This window comes from Blennius ocellaris (assembly GCF_963422515.1).
Source record: "Blennius ocellaris genome assembly, contig: SCAFFOLD_116, whole genome shotgun sequence".
In the NCBI taxonomy this organism is placed as follows: Eukaryota; Metazoa; Chordata; class Actinopteri; order Blenniiformes; family Blenniidae; genus Blennius; species Blennius ocellaris.
Genome location: NW_027662305.1, coordinates 22501 through 40000, shown reverse-complemented (window position 1 = coordinate 40000; position 17500 = coordinate 22501). Strand labels below are relative to the sequence as shown.

At 54.6% G+C, this 17500-nt stretch overlaps 3 protein-coding genes across 6 annotated transcripts in view; 2 read left to right on the top strand and 1 right to left on the bottom strand.

Moving 5' to 3' along the window:
• The window catches only part of fgf2 (fibroblast growth factor 2), a 12283-nt gene extending 11245 nt beyond the window's left edge, over positions 1-1038 (top strand). The window contains exon 3 of the mRNA XM_080521275.1: positions 226-1038. Within this exon, the coding sequence (XP_080377401.1) occupies positions 226-411 (186 nt within the window). The 3' untranslated portion in view covers positions 412-1038. The remainder of the gene's footprint in view (positions 1-225) is intronic.
• Positions 1039-1171: 133 nt separating this feature from the next.
• Positions 1172-9796, bottom strand: nudt6 (nudix (nucleoside diphosphate linked moiety X)-type motif 6). Its single transcript, XM_080521274.1, has 5 exons — positions 9437-9796; positions 8948-9151; positions 6410-6465; positions 5285-5339; positions 1172-1997 (listed from the first exon to the last, which is right to left on the bottom strand). Exons 1-5 carry the CDS (start codon positions 9642-9644, stop codon positions 1630-1632), a joined length of 891 nt encoding a protein of 296 aa, XP_080377400.1. The 5' UTR covers positions 9645-9796; the 3' UTR covers positions 1172-1629.
• A 564-nt stretch (positions 9797-10360) lies between these two features.
• afg2a (AFG2 AAA ATPase homolog A) overlaps positions 10361-17500 on the top strand; it is a 22022-nt gene continuing 14882 nt past the window's right edge. For 3 of the 4 annotated variants that reach the window (XR_013937170.1, XM_080521279.1, XM_080521281.1), the window contains exons 1-10: positions 10361-10656; positions 12162-12286; positions 12368-12525; positions 13206-13264; positions 13388-13906; positions 13973-14102; positions 14904-14960; positions 15504-15627; positions 16146-16247; positions 16320-16473. Coding sequence is in view for 3 of the 4 variants with exons in the window: in XM_080521279.1 (XP_080377405.1) it covers positions 10374-10656; positions 12162-12286; positions 12368-12525; positions 13206-13264; positions 13388-13906; positions 13973-14102; positions 14904-14960; positions 15504-15627; positions 16146-16247; positions 16320-16473 (1711 nt within the window). In the remaining variant the exon portion in view is untranslated. The remainder of the gene's footprint in view (positions 10657-12161; positions 12287-12367; positions 12526-13205; positions 13265-13387; positions 13907-13972; positions 14103-14903; positions 14961-15503; positions 15628-16145; positions 16248-16319; positions 16474-17500) is intronic. The other variant, XM_080521280.1, reaches the window with a different exon arrangement.

The window sequence follows — 17500 nt, the reverse complement described above, 5'->3', positions numbered from 1 at the left end:
ATTGTTTAGACGTTGTTCTGACATTGTTTAGACGTTGTTCTGACATTGTTCTGACATTGTTCTGACATTGTTCCGACGTTGTTCTGACGTTGTTCTGACGTTGTTCCGACATTGTTTAGACGTTGTTCTGACGTTGTTCTGACGTTGTTCTGACGTTGTTCTGACGTCGTTCCAGAAGCTTCTGTCTCCGCCGTCCACTCAGGACTAATGTTTGTCGTCCTGCAGAGACGAGCGACAGACGAGTGTCACTTCCTGGAGCGTCTGGAGACCAACAACTACAACACCTACCGGTCCAGGAAGTACCCCAACATGTACGTGGCCCTGAAGAGGACCGGCCAGACCAAGACCGGGACCAGGACCGGACCGGGACAGAAGGCCGTCCTCTTCCTTCCCATGTCTGCCAAGAGCTAATGTCCAACCTGGACCACCACCTGGACCAGGACCCAGTCTGGACCTGCACCAGGAACCAGCCTGGACCTGGACCAGGACCCTCAAGAGGTCAAAGACCAGAGGACATGGTCCCCATGTTGGTAGAACTGGTAGTTCTGGACCGGCTCAGTGGAGACCAGCCTCCATGGTCACGTCCTGCTCTGCTTTTATTTTGACAGTCACCGGAATAATAACGTGTGTGTGTGTGTGTGTGCTTTCAGTACTAAACCAAACAACGGCACCAACTAGTGGTCCAACATGAAAACTACATTATGGAAACAGCCGTGACACACACACACGCGCACACACACACACACACACACACACACACACACACACACACACACACATGCAGGGGTTTCAGGAGAAGTTAGTAAAAGATGATAAACCGAACTACTTTCACTGATTTTAAATGTAAATATTTATCCTGTTTGAGGTAAACGAGTTCAGAGGTCACAAGTAATCAGAAGTAGTCAGAAGTAATCAGAAGTAGTCAGCAGTAATCAGAAGTAGTCAGAAGTAATCAGAAGTAGTCAGAAGTAATCAGAAGTAATCAGAAGTACACCATGAAGTTTTCAGGAGTCACAGCAGAATAAACGTTTTATTTCATTTGCTTCCAGTTTGAGTCGGTAAGAATCTTCAGCAGTGAACCAACTGACCAACCAGACTAACCTTAACCAACTGACCAGACTAACCTTAACCAACTGACCAGACTAACCTTAACCAACTGACCAACCAGACTAACCTTAACCAACTGACCAGACTAACCTTAACCAACTGACCAGACTAACCTTAACCAACTGACCAACCAGACTAACCTTAACCAACTGACCAACCAGACTAACCTTAACCAACTGACCAACCAGACTAACCTTAACCAACTGACTGCTGCTTTATTGCTTCAACAGACTGAAGTACTGCAGACAGCTGCTACTACACTTGTCTTACTTTCTGATACTTCAGTTTCTATTATGGGAAATTAAACCAGTTCTAGAATCATCAGGCTTCCTGCTGGTCCAGGTGCTGGTCCAGGTGCTGGTCCAGGTGCTGGTCCAGCAGGGCTCAGTGGTCCAGGTGCTGGTCCAGGTGCTGGTCCAGCAGGGCTCAGTGGTCCAGGTGCTGGTCCAGGTGCTGGTCCAGCAGGGCTCAGTGGTCCAGGTGCTGGTCCAGGTGCTGGTCCAGGTGCTGGTCCAGCAGGGCTCAGTGGTCCAGGTGTCGGTGGTACAGCTGGTAGCTCCCAGAATGCACGGCGGGCAGCTCCTCCATGGTGAGGTCGACGTGCTGGAAGCCGTCCCGCAGGCCCAGCAGCAGCAGGCGGGCGAGGCGGCTGGTGATGGGCGTGGTCTGGGCGGTGCGGCTCAGCTCGCTAAGCTCCACCCACTCGCAGCGCTCGCACTCCTCCCGGCAGAAGTCGATGTCGAAGCTCAGCGGACTCAAGCGGCAGACGATGTACATGTCCGACATGCCGAAGGCGGCGGGGAGGGCGTGCTGCTGCCGCAGGCTGACCACCGCCCGGAACTCTGACCGCACCCCCGTCTCCTCCAGCACCTCCCGCACCGCCGTGGCGCCTGCGGACAGGAAGTCATGACATCACACTGGAGCAGGCAGGAAGTCATGACATCACACTGGAGCAGGAAGGAAGTGATGACATCACACTGGATCAGACAGGAAGTGATGACATCACACTGGAGCAGGCAGGAAGTGATGACAGTCACACTGGATCAGACAGGAAGTGATGACAGTCACACTGGATCAGACAGGAAGTGATGACAGTCACACTGGATCAGACAGGAAGTGATGACATCACACTGGAGCAGGCAGGAAGTGATGACAGTCACACTGGATCAGACAGGAAGTGATGACATCACACTGGAGCAGGCAGGAAGTGATGACAGTCACACTGGATCAGACAGGAAGTGATGACATCACACTGGAGCAGGCAGGAAGTGATGACAGTCACACTGGAGCACACAGGAAGTGATGACAGTCACACTGAAGCAGGCAGGAAGTGATGACAGTCACTGGATCAGACAGGAAGTGATGACATCACACTGGAGCACACAGGAAGTGATGACAGTCACACTGGCTCAGACAGGAAGTGATGACAGTCACACTGGAGCACACAGGAAGTGATGACAGTCACACTGGATCAGACAGGAAGTGATGACAGTCACACTGGAGCACACAGGAAGTGATGACAGTCACACTGGATCAGACAGGAAGTGATGACAGTCACACTGGAGCACACAGGAAGTGATGACAGTCACACTGGAGCACACAGGAAGTGATGACAGTCACGCTGGAGCACACAGGAAGTGATGACAGTCACGCTGGCTCAGACAGGAAGTGATGACAGTCACACTGGAGCAGGCAGGAAGTGATGACAGTCACACTGGAGCACACAGGAAGTGATGACAGTCACGCTGGCTCAGACAGGAAGTGATGACAGTCACACTGGAGCAGGCAGGAAGTGATGACAGTCACACTGGAGCACACAGGAAGTGATGACAGTCACACTGAAGCAGGCAGGAAGTGATGACAGTCACTGGATCAGACAGGAAGTGATGACATCACACTGGAGCACACAGGAAGTGATGACAGTCACACTGGCTCAGACAGGAAGTGATGACAGTCACACTGGAGCACACAGGAAGTGATGACAGTCACACTGGATCAGACAGGAAGTGATGACAGTCACACTGGATCAGACAGGAAGTGATGACAGTCACACTGGAGCACACAGGAAGTGATGACAGTCACACTGGAGCACACAGGAAGTGATGACAGTCACGCTGGAGCACACAGGAAGTGATGACAGTCACGCTGGCTCAGACAGGAAGTGATGACAGTCACACTGGAGCAGGCAGGAAGTGATGACAGTCACACTGGAGCACACAGGAAGTGATGACAGTCACGCTGGCTCAGACAGGAAGTGATGACAGTCACACTGGAGCAGGCAGGAAGTGATGACAGTCACACTGGAGCACACAGGAAGTGATGACAGTCACACTGGATCAGACAGGAAGTGATGACAGTCACACTGGAGCAGGCAGGAAGTGATGACAGTCACACTGGATCAGACAGGAAGTGATGACAGTCACACTGGAGCACACAGGAAGTGATGACAGTCACACTGGCTCAGACAGGAAGTGATGACAGTCACACTGGAGCACACAGGAAGTGATGACAGTCACACTGGATCAGACAGGAAGTGATGACAGTCACACTGGAGCACACAGGAAGTGATGACAGTCACACTGGATCAGACAGGAAGTGATGACAGTCACACTGGAGCACACAGGAAGTGATGACAGTCACACTGGAGCACACAGGAAGTGATGACAGTCACGCTGGAGCACACAGGAAGTGATGACAGTCACGCTGGCTCAGACAGGAAGTGATGACAGTCACACTGGAGCAGGCAGGAAGTGATGACAGTCACACTGGAGCACACAGGAAGTGATGACAGTCACGCTGGCTCAGACAGGAAGTGATGACAGTCACACTGGAGCAGGCAGGAAGTGATGACAGTCACACTGGAGCACACAGGAAGTGATGACAGTCACACTGGATCAGACAGGAAGTGATGACAGTCACACTGGAGCACACAGGAAGTGATGACAGTCACACTGGATCAGACAGGAAGTGATGACAGTCACGCTGGAGCACACAGGAAGTGATGACAGTCACACTGGATCAGACAGGAAGTGATGACAGTCACGCTGGCTCAGACAGGAAGTGATGACAGTCACACTGGAGCAGGCAGGAAGTGATGACAGTCACACTGGAGCACACAGGAAGTGATGACAGTCACACTGGATCAGACAGGAAGTGATGACAGTCACACTGGAGCAGGCAGGAAGTGATGACAGTCACACTGGATCAGACAGGAAGTGATGACAGTCACACTGGAGCACACAGGAAGTGATGGCAGTCACACTGGAGCAGGCAGGAAGTGATGACATCACACTGGATCAGACAGGAAGTGATGACAGTCACACTGGATCAGACAGGAAGTGATGACAGTCACACTGGATCAGACAGGAAGTGATGACATCACACTGGAGCAGGCAGGAAGTGATGACAGTCACACTGGATCAGACAGGAAGTGATGACAGTCACACTGGATCAGACAGGAAGTGATGACATCACACTGGATCAGACAGGAAGTGATGACATCACACTGGAGCAGGCAGGAAGTGATGACAGTCACACTGGATCAGACAGGAAGTGATGACAGTCACACTGGATCAGACAGGAAGTGATGACATCACACTGGAGCAGGCAGGAAGTGATGACAGTCACACTGGATCAGACAGGAAGTGATGACATCACACTGGAGCACACAGGAAGTGATGACATCACACTGGAGCAGGCAGGAAGTGATGACATCACACTGGAGCAGGCAATAAGTGATGACATCACACTGGATCAGGCAGGAAGTGATGACATCACACTGGATCAGGCAATAAGTGATGACATCACACTGGAGCAGGCAGGAAGTGATGACATCACACTGGATCAGGCAGGAAGTGATGACAGTCACACTGGAGCACACAGGAAGTGATGACAGTCACACTGGAGCACACAGGAAGTGATGACAGTCACACTGGATCACACAGGAAGTGATGACAGTCACACTGGAGCACACAGGAAGTGATGACAGAATCAGTGTTTTAACTTAAAGGGAGACGTGAACACAAACGTTGCTGAAGATGTTCAGACGGGAAAGCAACGTTTTTTCCTTTTAAACAATAATGATCATTAAATAATGAAAGCTGCTCTAAATGTATGTATCAATGTGTAAATGAATGGATGATGTCAATAAGAACTCATGTCTGGACCTTGGACTCACCGATGTTTTCTCCAGGATCAGACAACCCGCCTGGAAACTTCCAGGCGTTCTTGGTCTGAAACACAGTTCATGGTACCGAGTTAGGTTAGTGAAACCGGTTCCAGGACTCTGACGTCTCCTTGATGTTCCTGCTGCTGAAGCGTCGCTCACGCTGTGGGTTCCACTGCGGTTCTAGAGCGAGGAACACCAGCGCTTGTGCTTCAAATGATTATTAGATTTTAGAAGCTGAAATAAAGAGATTGAGTGAAATCGTGGTTCTGGTGGTTTTTAACCACCAGAACCACGATTTCCCTAACCCTAACTTAACCCTTTCAGCCAAGGTGACTCCGGGTTTGAGTCGATTCAGTGCCCGGTGGGTTCTGGTGGAACCCTAACCCGACGACCACGTTCTCCTGAGGACTCGTGTTTATTTACAATCCTGTCATCAGGAGCCGCCGCTCGTCGGCCAGACCTGGTTCCTGAACAGAACCTCTCGGTCCAAGTTGGGCTCAGCTCCTGAATTACCCAGTCGGCTGGAGGTTCTGCTGGAGGTTCTGCTGGAGGGAGGTTCTGCTGGAGGTTCTGCTGGAGGTTCTGCTAGAAGTTCTGTTGGAGGTTCTGCTGGAGGTTCTGCTGGAGGGAGGTTCTGCTGGAGGTTCTGCTGGAGGTTCTGCTGGAGGTTCTGCTAGAAGTTCTGCTGGAGGTTCTGCTAGAAGTTCTGTTGGAGGTTCTGCTGGAGGTTCTGCTAGAGGTTCTGCTGGAGGGAGGTTCTGCTGGAGGTTCTGCTGGAGGTTCTGCTAGAAGTTCTGCTGGAGGTTCTGCTAGAGGTTCTGCTGGAGGTTCTGCTAGAAGTTCTGCTGGAGGGAGGTTCTGCTGGGGGTTCTGCTAGAAGTTCTGCTGGAGGTTCTGCTGGAGGTTCTGCTAGAAGTTCTGCTGGAGGGAGGTTCTGCTGGAGGTTCTGCTAGAAGTTCTGCTAGAGGTTCTGCTGGAGGTTCTGCTGGAGGTTCTGCTGGAGGTTCTACCCCGGAGCTGATTGTTGGAAGTTCAAAACTGGAATAAATAGTAAACAACTCTAGACGACACCAGACGAGACGCTTATTGGTTCTGATCTAATCAGTTCTTCACTAAAAAGAAGGAAACACTGACCTTGTTTTTGTCTTGAACGACCAGAACTTTCCCTCTGGACTCGTCCACCACGGCTCCTGGAGGCAGAACCACACCGCTGTTACTGCAGGAGGTGACCTGAACTGACCTGAACTGACCTGAACTGACCTGAGGTGACCTGAACTGACCTGGACTGACCTGAGGTGACCTGAACTGACCTGAGGTGACCTGAGGTGACCTGAACTGACCTGAGGTGACCTGAACTGACCTGAACTGGCCTGAACTGAACTGAACTGACCTGAGGTGACCTGGACTGACCTGAGGTGGCCTGAACTGACCTGAACTGACCTGAACTGACCTGAGGTGACCTGAACTGACCTGAGGTGACCTGGACTGACCTGAGGTGGCCTGAACTGACCTGAGGTGACCTGAGGTGACCTGAGGTGACCTGAACTGACCTGAGGTGACCTGAGGTGACCTGAACTGACCTGAACTGGCCTGAACTGAACTGAACTGACCTGAGGTGACCTGGACTGACCTGAGGTGGCCTGAACTGACCTGAGGTGACCTGAGGTGACCTGGACTGACCTGAACTGGCCTGAACTGAACTGAACTGACCTGAGGTGACCTGAACTGACCTGAGGTGACCTGGACTGACCTGAACTGGCCTGAACTGACCTGTGGTGACCTGAACTGACCTGAGGTGACCTGAACTGGCCTGAATTGACCTGAGGTGACCTGAACCGACCTGAACTGACCTGAGGTGACCTGAACTGAACTGAACTGACCTGAGGTGACCTGAACTGACCTGAACTGAACTGAACTGACCTGAACTGAACTGACCTGAGGTGACCTGAACTGAACTGACCTGAGGTGACCTGAACTGACCTGAACTGAACTGACCTGAACTGAACTGACCTGAACTGACCTGAACTGAACTGACCTGAACTGACCTGAACTGACCTGAGGTGACCTGAACTGAACTGACCTGAGGTGACCTGGACTGACCTGAACTGGCCTGAACTGAACTGAACTGACCTGAGGTGACCTGAACTGACCTGAGGTGACCTGGACTGACCTGAACTGGCCTGAACTGACCTGTGGTGACCTGAACTGACCTGAGGTGACCTGAACTGGCCTGAATTGACCTGAGGTGACCTGAACCGACCTGAACTGACCTGAGGTGACCTGAACTGAACTGAACTGACCTGAGGTGACCTGAACTGACCTGAACTGAACTGAACTGACCTGAACTGAACTGACCTGAGGTGACCTGAACTGAACTGACCTGAGGTGACCTGAACTGACCTGAACTGAACTGAACTGACCTGAACTGAACTGACCTGAGGTGACCTGAACTGACCTGAACTGAACTGACCTGAACTGAACTGACCTGAACTGACCTGACCTGAACTGACCTGAACTGAACTGACCTGAACTGAACTGACCTGAACTGACCTGACCTGAACTGACCTGAACTGAACTGACCTGAACTGACCTGAACTGACCTGAGGTGACCTGAACTGAACTGACCTGAGGTGACCTGAACTGACCTGAACTGAACTGACCTGAACTGACCTGAGGTGACCTGAACTGACCTGAACTGGCCTATGGTGACCTGGACTGACCTGAACTGACCTGAGGTGACCTGAGGTGACCTGAACCAGCAGCAGGTCAGCGACCAGAAGGTGAAAAACCAACTTCTCTATCATTCGATTAAATGATGATCAATAATAAAATATCAATACTTCTGTTTTTACAATCTTCATCTTAAATGAATAAAAACGTTCTTTTTACTGTTTTTAGGTAAACATGTCGTTTTCATCAGTCTTGCAAAGATTTGAAATCTGATTTAAAACAAACTGACAATCAGGAGGAAGAGGAGGAGGTCTGGGTGGAGTTCTGGTGGAGGTGTGGAGATGTGATGGAGGTGTAGAGGTCTGGGTGGAGTTCTGGTGGAGGTGTGGAGATGTGATGGAGGTGTAGAGGTCTGGGTGGAGTTCTGGTGGAGGTGTGGAGATGTGGTGGAGGTGTGGAGGTCTGGGTGGAGTTCTGGTGGAGGTGTGGAGATGTGATGGAGGTGTAGAGGTCTGGGTGGAGTTCTGGTGGAGGTGTGGAGATGTGGTGGAGGTGTGATGGCGGTGTGATGGAGGTGTGATGGAGGTGTGGAGGTGTGATGGAGGTGTGATGGAGGTGTGATGGAGGAGTGATGGAGGAGTGATGGAGGTCTGTGGTGTGTGAGGCCGATGCTGAAGACATGTTGAGACGTGTTTCCCCTGTAGACAAAATGATGGAGACATGCTGCCCCCTGCAGGTCGTCCACCACACACACACACACACACACACACACACACACACACACACACACACACACACACACACACACACACACACACACACACACACACACACACACACACACACACACAGACACACACACACACACACACAGACACACACACAGACACACACACACACAAGCTGTAGACAGTAAAACACACCAGGATCAGTGTGTGTCAGTAGAATCAAAGTAGATGAAAGTGTGTCAGTAGAATCAAAGCCGGACAAAGCCCCTCCCACCTGCCACTCCCACTTGGTGCGTGGCGAATCCGGGCAGCCGGCTGTGTCCCTGGCCGAGCCACAGTGACATCACGGCGAGGTCGTCCTTGGCGTGATGGAAGCTGAAGCCATGAGCGGCGGCGGCGGCGGCGCAGCGACTCAGAGAAACTGGAACTCGGAGCCACACGGCGACTTTCCCTTCGGCTTTCCAGCGAGTCAACGAGTCTGGAGGAGGAAACACCGTGGACGGTTGCTAGGAGACGCATCAGCTGTCCTCAGGACGGTTGCTAGGAGACACATCAGCTGATGACGTCCTCAGGACGGTTGCTAGGAGACGCATCAGCTGTCCTCAGGACGGTTGCTAGGAGACACATCAGCTGATGACGTCCTCAGGACGGTTGCTAGGAGACCATCAGCTGATGTCTACAGCTCCAGAACTCCAGAAAGCGCAGACTCTGACCGGTCGTGACGTCACCACCCGGCCCTCCAGGTGTGTGGCTCCCGTCTCACCTGTCAGGATGCCGCTGAACGCTCCTTCACTGACGTCCTCCGGCAACGTGTCTCCCAGGTCCACCGTCACTCCCCCGAACCGGTCCGTCCGTCCCGTCAGAACCCCGCCGCCCCCCGCCGGCCGCCGAGAGAAGCCCCGGGAGGAAGACACGTACCCGGCACGCGCTCCTCTCACCGCCGGCAGCAGTCTGACCAGCAAGGCTGCCATCCTGCAGGCACAACGACCACGTGCAGGTCAGACAGCTGGAGACACACCGGGACAGCTGGAGACACACCGGGACAGCTGGAGACACACCGGGACAGCACGCTCACTACAAGTCCAGCACGCTCACTACACGTCCAGGACAGTTACTACACGTCCAGCACACTCACTACACGTCCAGGACAGTTACTACACGTCCAGGACAGTTACATAAAGGTCCTCCTTGGAAGTTGTATAATACCGTAATAACTTCAATAAAAACGCAATGGAAAACTGGCTGCATCGGGATGAAAATGAACCTTTCTTTCTGTGTGGAGTTTGCATGTTCTCCGTGTGTGTGTCTGTGTGTGTGTGTGTGTGTGTGTGCGTGTGTGCGTGTGTGCGTGCGTGTGTGTGTCGTGGTATAAAATGGTTTAAAGTGTTTTAAAAGCTGCAAGATTCTTCAAACACACAAAATAACTGTGACTTTATTATTATTATTATTATTGTTATTATCATCATCATCATTGTTATTATTATTATTATTATTATTATTATTATTGTTATTATCATCATCATCATTGTTATTATTATTATTATATGATTATTATTGCTGGGCTCCCTCCTCGCTCTCGTGGGTGAATCTGCTCCAGGATTTACGGTAAAAGGAGGCGGGACTAAACTTTCACCAGGAAGTGCTTCGCTCCGTGTTTACATGTGAGCTCCTTCACGTGGAGGAGGAGGAGGAGGAGGAACATGTCTTCTAAGAAGAGCAGGAGTAAAGGAAGAAGAGCTGCGGAGGACGGAGACGGTTCGGTTCTGAAGGAGGACAGCTCGGTTCTGAAGGAGGACAGCTCGGTTCTGAAGGAGGACAGCTCGGTTCTGAAGGAGGACGGTTCGTTTCAGAAGGAGGACGGCTCGGTTCTGAAGGAGGACGGTTCGGTTCTGAAGGAGGACGGTTCGGTTCTGAAGGAGGACGGTTCGGTTCTGAAGGACCCCCCGGACACAAACCTGACTGTCATCGATTTCATAGAAAAAGGTGAGGTGACGTCACGTGAGCCGCTGTTCGATACAGACTCCGGATCAGTTTGAATTCAAGCAGATTAAAAAGCTTTCGACGCTTTTGACGCGGTGAAGAACCAGTGAAGAGGTAGAAGTTCTGCTGGAACCAGTGAAGAGGTAGAAGTTCTGCTGGAACCAGTGAAGAGGTAGAAGTTCTACTGGAACCAGTGAAGAGGTAGAAGTTCTGCTGGAACCAGTGAAGAGGTAGAAGTTCTACTGGAACCAGTGAAGAGGTAGAAGTTCTACTGGAACCAGTGAAGAGGGAGAAGTTCTACTGGAACCAGTGAAGAGGTAGAAGTTCTGCTGGAACCAGTGAAGAGGGAGAAGTTCTACTGGAACCAGTGAAGAGGGAGAAGTTCTGCTGGAACCAGTGAAGAGGTAGAAGTTCTGCTGGAACCAGTGAAGAGGGAGAAGTTCTACTGGAACCAGTGAAGAGGGAGAAGTTCTGCTGGAACCAGTGAAGAGGTAGAAGTTCTGCTGGAACCAGAGAAGAGGTAGAAGTTCTGCTGGAACCAGTGAAGAGGTAGAAGTTCTGCTGGAACCAGTGAAGAGGTAGAAGTTCTACTGGAACCAGTGAAGAGGTAGAAGTTCTACTGGAACCAGTGAAGAGGTAGAAGTTCTACTGGAACCAGTGAAGAGGGAGAAGTTCTGCTGGAACCAGTGAAGAGGTAGAAGTTCTGCTGGAACCAGTGAAGAGGTAGAAGTTCTGCTGGAACCAGTGAAGAGGGAGAAGTTCTGCTGGAACCAGTGAAGAGGTAGAAGTTCTACTGGAACCAGTGAAGTTCTGCTGGAACCAGTGAAGAGGTAGAAGTTCTGCTGGAACCAGTGAAGAGGTGGAAGTTCTGCTGGAACCAGTGAAGAGGTAGAAGTTCTGCTGGAACCAGTGAAGAGGTAGAAGTTCTACTGGAACCAGTGAAGAGGGAGAAGTTCTACTGGAACCAGTGAAGAGGGAGAAGTTCTACTGGAACCAGTGAAGAGGTAGAAGTTCTGCTGGAACCAGTGAAGAGGTAGAAGTTCTGCTGGAACCAGTGAAGAGGTAGAAGTTCTACTGGAACCAGTGAAGAGGTAGAAGTTCTACTGGAACCAGTGAAGAGGTAGAAGTTCTGCTGGAACCAGTGAAGAGGGAGAAGTTCTACTGGAACCAGTGAAGAGGGAGAAGTTCTACTGGAACCAGTGAAGAGGGAGAAGTTCTACTGGAACCAGTGAAGAGGTAGAAGTTCTACTGGAGCGTCTCAGGGAGGGAGTGGAGGGGAACGTTATTCTTCCTGTGGAGGGATTGATGAATGAATGAAAGAATGAATGAATGAAAGAATGAAATCCAGCGGCTGTTATCATTGAAACACTGAGGATTTTGTGTCATCATGAGAAATAATCATCAGTAACTAGACCAGTAACTAGACCAGTAACTAGGTAGTGACTCTTTCTGTCCACTCTCTCTTACCCAACCCCCCCCCCTCCCCCCCCACCTCCTCCCCCCCCCAGCTGACGACCGGACCCCCAGGAGCTGCCGGTCCAGCCTGGCCCAGCTGGGCGTGGCCACCATGCGGCGTGGGGGCGTGAGCATCGGGAGGCCGGTTCTGCTGACGAGTCCGACGGGCCACCAGGAGGTACCGGGTACCGTCGCTCTGGGGCCGTGGGGGCGGAGCCTCCAGACGCCCTCTGACCCCGGTGTCCCCGCTGTGCTTCAGGTGTGTGTGGGCTGGCCGGTGCCGGCGTTCCCCGCGGGCAAAGTGGGCCTCCAGAAGCGGGTCCGGGACAACCTGCGGCTCCGGACCGGCCAGGAGGTGGCGCTGCAGCCCGTCAGCGGCCCGCTGCTGCAGGCCGAGGAGCTGCTGCTCAGCAACAGGTCCACTTCCTCTTCAGCCTTCTGTTGAGTCAATGCTGCCCCCTGCTGGTTGAAACACGAGCAGCGCCGCCATCTTGGATGGGTCTCCTGCTCTGCTGAACCTGAAGGTCCAGCTGAGGAGGGGAGAGTCTTTAGAGTGGCAGCAGCTGGAGACCTCTCCAAGATGGCGGCGCTGACGGGCGGTGCAGCAGCTGCTGGTTCTGCCTCTGGTACCAGCAGCAGCTGCTGGTTCTGCCTCTGGTACCAGCAGCAGCTGCTGGTTCTGCCTCTGGTACCAGCAGCAGCAGCAGCTGGTTCTGCCTCTGGTACCAGCAGCAGCAGCTGGTTCTGCCTCTGGTACCAGCAGCAGCTGCTGGTTCTGCCTCTGGTACCAGCAGCAGCTGCTGGTTCTGCCTCTGGTACCAACAGCAGCTGGTTCTGCCTCTGGTACCAACAGCAGCTGGTTCTGCCTCTGGTACCAGCAGCAGCTGCTGGTTCTGCCTCTGGTACCAACAGCTGCTGGTTCTGCCTCTGGTACCAGCAGCAGCTGCTGGTTCTGCCTCTGGTACCAGCAGCAGCTGCTGGTTCTGCCTCTGGTACCAGCAGCAGCTGCTGGTTCTGCCTCTGGTACCAGCAGCAGCTGCTGGTTCTGCCTCTGGTACCAGCAGCAGCTCCACCTGCTGAACCTGGTGTGTGTCCAGGTCCGGAGACCAGCGGCTGGACTGCCAAGACTTCAAGAACTTCCTGCTGCGGTCCCTGGGTCAGTATGACCTCACTGGTGACATCACCTCACTGGTGACATCATCCTCGCCGCCGTCTTCTTCACGCTTGTTGCTTTCGTGGTCAGAAGGTGTTTTATTGTGAAACTGCTTCCTGTCCCCAGAAGGAAGCGTTGTGCTCCCAGGAGGCGTGGTCTCCCTGACGTACTTCGGCCGGCGCTGCAGCGTGAGGGTGGAGGGGGTCCGGGGGCAGGACGGGGTGACCCTCCACAGAGCCCCCCCCTCCCCCTCAGAGCCGGACTCCACCTCTGACCTCTGTCTGCAGCTGGGGACACTCGGCATGGGCACCCCGGGGGGCCCCGGAGAGCCCGGTCCTGCAGCCAGCACCCCCGTACGCCCGGCCTCCCCCGCCCCTCCCCTCCCGTCACTGTCGCCGACCCCCCCTCCTCCGCCCGGCCCCGCCACAGACCCCCCCCCCGCTGGGGCCCTGAGCACCGACACCTTCTACCGTCTCTCCGGCGCCACCAGGGTCCGCTTCAGGAGCGGCCCGGAGTCGGGGGGCGCCGAGGGCCAGAGGTCAAAGGTCACGTTCAGCATGATCGGGGGCCTGGGCCGGCAGCTGGACGCCATCAGGGAGACGGTGCAGCTTCCTCTGCAGCACCCGCAGCTCTTCTCCACCTACGGTAAGGCTGCTTCCTGCTCCGCCCCGAGGCTCCGCCCACATCCTGCTCACCACTTCCTGTCCTCAGGGATCCCGCCTCCACGGGGAGTCCTGCTCTACGGACCCCCCGGGACAGGGAAGACTCTGATTGGACGAGCCATCGCCAACGAGGTCGGCGCTCACATGACGGTGATCAACGGCCCCGAGATCATGAGCAAGTACGCTGACGGAGGTCCTGACTGACGGAAGTCCAGACTGACGGAGGTCCTGACTGACGGAGATCCAGACTGACGGAGGTCCTGACTGACGGAGGTCCAGGCTGACGGAGGTCCAGACTGACGGAGGTCCAGGCTGACGGAGATCCAGACTGACGGAGATCCAGACTGACGGAGGTCCTGACTGACGGAGGTCCAGGCTGACGGAGATCCTGACTGACGGAGGTCCAGGCTGACGGAGGTCCAGGCTGACGGAGATCCTGACTGACGGAGGTCCAGGCTGACGGAGGTCCAGACTGACGGAGATCCTGGCTGACGGAGTTCCAGACTGACGGAGATCCAGGCTGACGGAGGTCCAGACTGACGGAGGTCCTGACTGACGGAGATCCAGGCTGACGGAGGTCCAGGCTGACGGAGGTCCTGACTGACGGAGGTCCAGGCTGACGGAGTTCCAGACTGACGGAGGTCCAGACTGACGGAGGTCCAGGCTGACGGCGGTCCTGACTGACGGAGGTCCAGACTGACCGAGATCCAGACTGACGGAGGTCCTGACTGACGGAGATCCTGACTGACGGAGGTCCAGGCTGACGGCGGTCCTGACTGACGGAGGTCCAGACTGACCGAGATCCAGACTGACGGAGGTCCTGACTGACGGAGGTCCTGACTGACGGAGGTCCAGGCTGACGGCGGTCCTGACTGACGGAGGTCCAGACTGACCGAGATCCAGACTGACGGAGGTCCAGACTGACGGAGGTCCTGACTGACGGAGGTCCAGGCTGACGGAGGTGTGCTGCTGGTTCACAGGTTCTACGGAGAAACTGAAGCTCGGCTCAGGAACATCTTCTCTGAAGCGTCTCAGAGGTAAACGACGAAGAGGAAGATGAAGAGGAAGATCAGCTGATCTGACCTTCCTCTTCCTCTCCTCTTCCTCTACCTCTTCTTCCTCTTCCTCTTCCTCTTCTTCCCCTTCCTCTTCTTCCTCTTCCTCTACCTCTTCTTCCTCTTCCTCTTCCTCTTCCTCTTCCTCTTCTTCCTCTTCCTCTTCCTCTTCTTCCTCTTCCTCTTCCTCTACCTCTTCTTCCTCTTCCTCTTCCTCCTCTTCCTCTTCCTCTTCTTCCCCTTCCTCTTCCTCTCCTCTTCCTCTTCCCCTTCCTCTCCTCCTCTTCCTCTTCTTGCCCTTCCTCTTCTTCCTCTTCCTCTTCTTCCTCTTCCTCTTCCTCCTCCTCTCCTCTTCCTCTTCCTCTTCCCCTTCCTCTTCCTCTTCTTCCTCTTCCTCTCCTCTTCCTCTTCTTCCCCTTCCTCTTCCTCTCCTCTTCCTCTTCTTCCTCTTCCTCTTCTTCCCCTTCCTCTTCCTCCTCCTCTTCCTCTCCTCCTCCTCCTCCTCCTCCTCCTCCTCCTCTTCAGGCAGCCGGCCATCATCTTCATCGATGAGCTTGACGCCTTGTGCCCCAAAAGAGACGGAGCTCAGAACGAGGTGGAGAAGCGGGTGGTGGCGTCTCTGCTGACGCTGATGGACGGGATCGGTGAGGTGAGGGAGCTGCTCCCCCCCCCCCCCCTCCCCCCCCCCACGCCGCATGGAGAACACAGTTCAGAGCAGTCAACTGATGTTGTACGACACACACACACACACACACACACACACACACACACACACACACACACACACACACACACACACACACACACACACAGCCCTGTAACTTCCAGCACAGCGCCCCCTGGTGGAATCGACACGTTGTGCAGCTTCCTGCTCTTCAGCTCTGGAGTTTGTTTCTCTTTTCCTGCTGAAACATGAAGAACAAAGATTCATGATGTCACCTGGTGGAGGAGCAGCTCACCTGGTGGAGCAGCTCACCTGGTGGAGGAGCAGCTCACCTGGTGGAGCAGCTCACCTGGTGGAGGAGCTCACCTGGTGGAGCAGCTCACCTGGTGGAGGAGCAGCTCACCTGGTGGAGCAGCTCACCTGAACATGAACGATCCTCTGATGTTCTCAGTGTTTCTCCTCCGACATGGAGCTGCTGGCTGACGGTGTTCATGTGTTGACAGGAGGGTGGAGCAGCTCAGCTGCTGGTTCTAGGCGCCACCAACCGTCCTCACGCTCTGGACCCGGCGCTGAGGAGACCCGGGCGCTTTGACAAGGAGCTGGAGGTACGGGGTGGAGCAGCTGTGAGGGTGGAGCAACTGTGAGGGTGGAGCGGCTCTGACGTGTCTCTCATGCAGGTGGGGGTTCCCGGCGCCGCAGAGCGAGCGGACATCTTGACGAAGCAGCTGAGCTCCACCCGCTGCAGCGCCACCCGCCAGGAGCTCATCACACTCGCCGACGCCGCGCACGGATACGTGGGAGCCGACCTGGCGGCCGTGTGCAAGGAGGCAGGCAAGTCCCCTGCTCCACCCACTGCTCCACCTCCACTGCTCCACTCACTGCTCCACCTCCACTGCTCCACTCACTGCTACACCTCCACTGCTCCACCCACTGCTCCACCCACTGCTCCCCCTCCACTGCTACACCTCCACTGCTCCACCTCCACTGCTCCACCTCCACTGCTCCACTCACTGCTCCACTCACTGCTCCACCTCCACTGCTCCACACACTGCTCCACCCACTGCTCCACCTCCACTGCTCCACACACTGCTCCACTCACTGCTCCACCTCCACTGCTCCACTCACTGCTCCACACACTGCTCCACCTCCACTGCTCCACCCACTGCTCCACCTCCACTGCTCCACTCACTGCTCCACACACTGCTCCACACACTGCTCCACCTCCACTGCTCCACACACTGCTCCACACACTGCTCCACCTCCACTGCTCCACCTCCACTGCTCCACTCACTGCTCCACCCACTGCTCCACCTCCACTGCTCCACTCACTGCTCCACCTCCACTGCTCCACCTCCACTGCTCCACACACTGCTCCACACACTGCTACACCTCCACTGCTCCACCACCACTGCTCCACTCACTGCTCCACACACTGCTCCACCTCCACTGCTCCACACACTGCTCCACCTCCACTGCTCCACCTCCACTGCTCCACCTCCACTGCTCCACTCACTGCTCCACCACCACTGCTCCACCTCCACTGCTCCACCCACTGCTACACCTCCACTGCTCCACCTCCACTGCTCCACTCACTGCTCCACCACCACTGCTCCACCTCCACTGCTCCACCCACTGCTACACCTCCACTGCTCCACCTCCACTGCTCCACTCACTGCTCCACCACCACTGCTCCACCTCCACTGCTCCACCCACTGCTACACCTCCACTGCTCCACCACCACTGCTCCACCTCCACTGCTCCACTCACTGCTCCACCTCCACTGCTCCACTCACTGCTCCACCTCCACTGCTCCACCTCCACTGCTCCACACACTGCTCCACACACTGCTACACCTCCA

Excerpts from the sequence above, each read along its gene's own strand:
- nudt6 (XM_080521274.1), bottom strand. The coding sequence starts at position 9,644 with ATGGCAGCCTTGCTGGTCAGACTGCTGCCGGCGGTGAGAGGAGCGCGT. Across the intron at positions 6,466-8,947 it reads GCACCAAGTGGGAGTGGCAG|GAGCCGTGGTGGACGAGTCC; the intron begins GTGGGAGGGGCT and ends TTCTGCCTCCAG. Across the intron at positions 5,340-6,409 it reads TCGTTCAAGACAAAAACAAG|ACCAAGAACGCCTGGAAGTT; the intron begins GTCAGTGTTTCC and ends ACTGTGTTTCAG.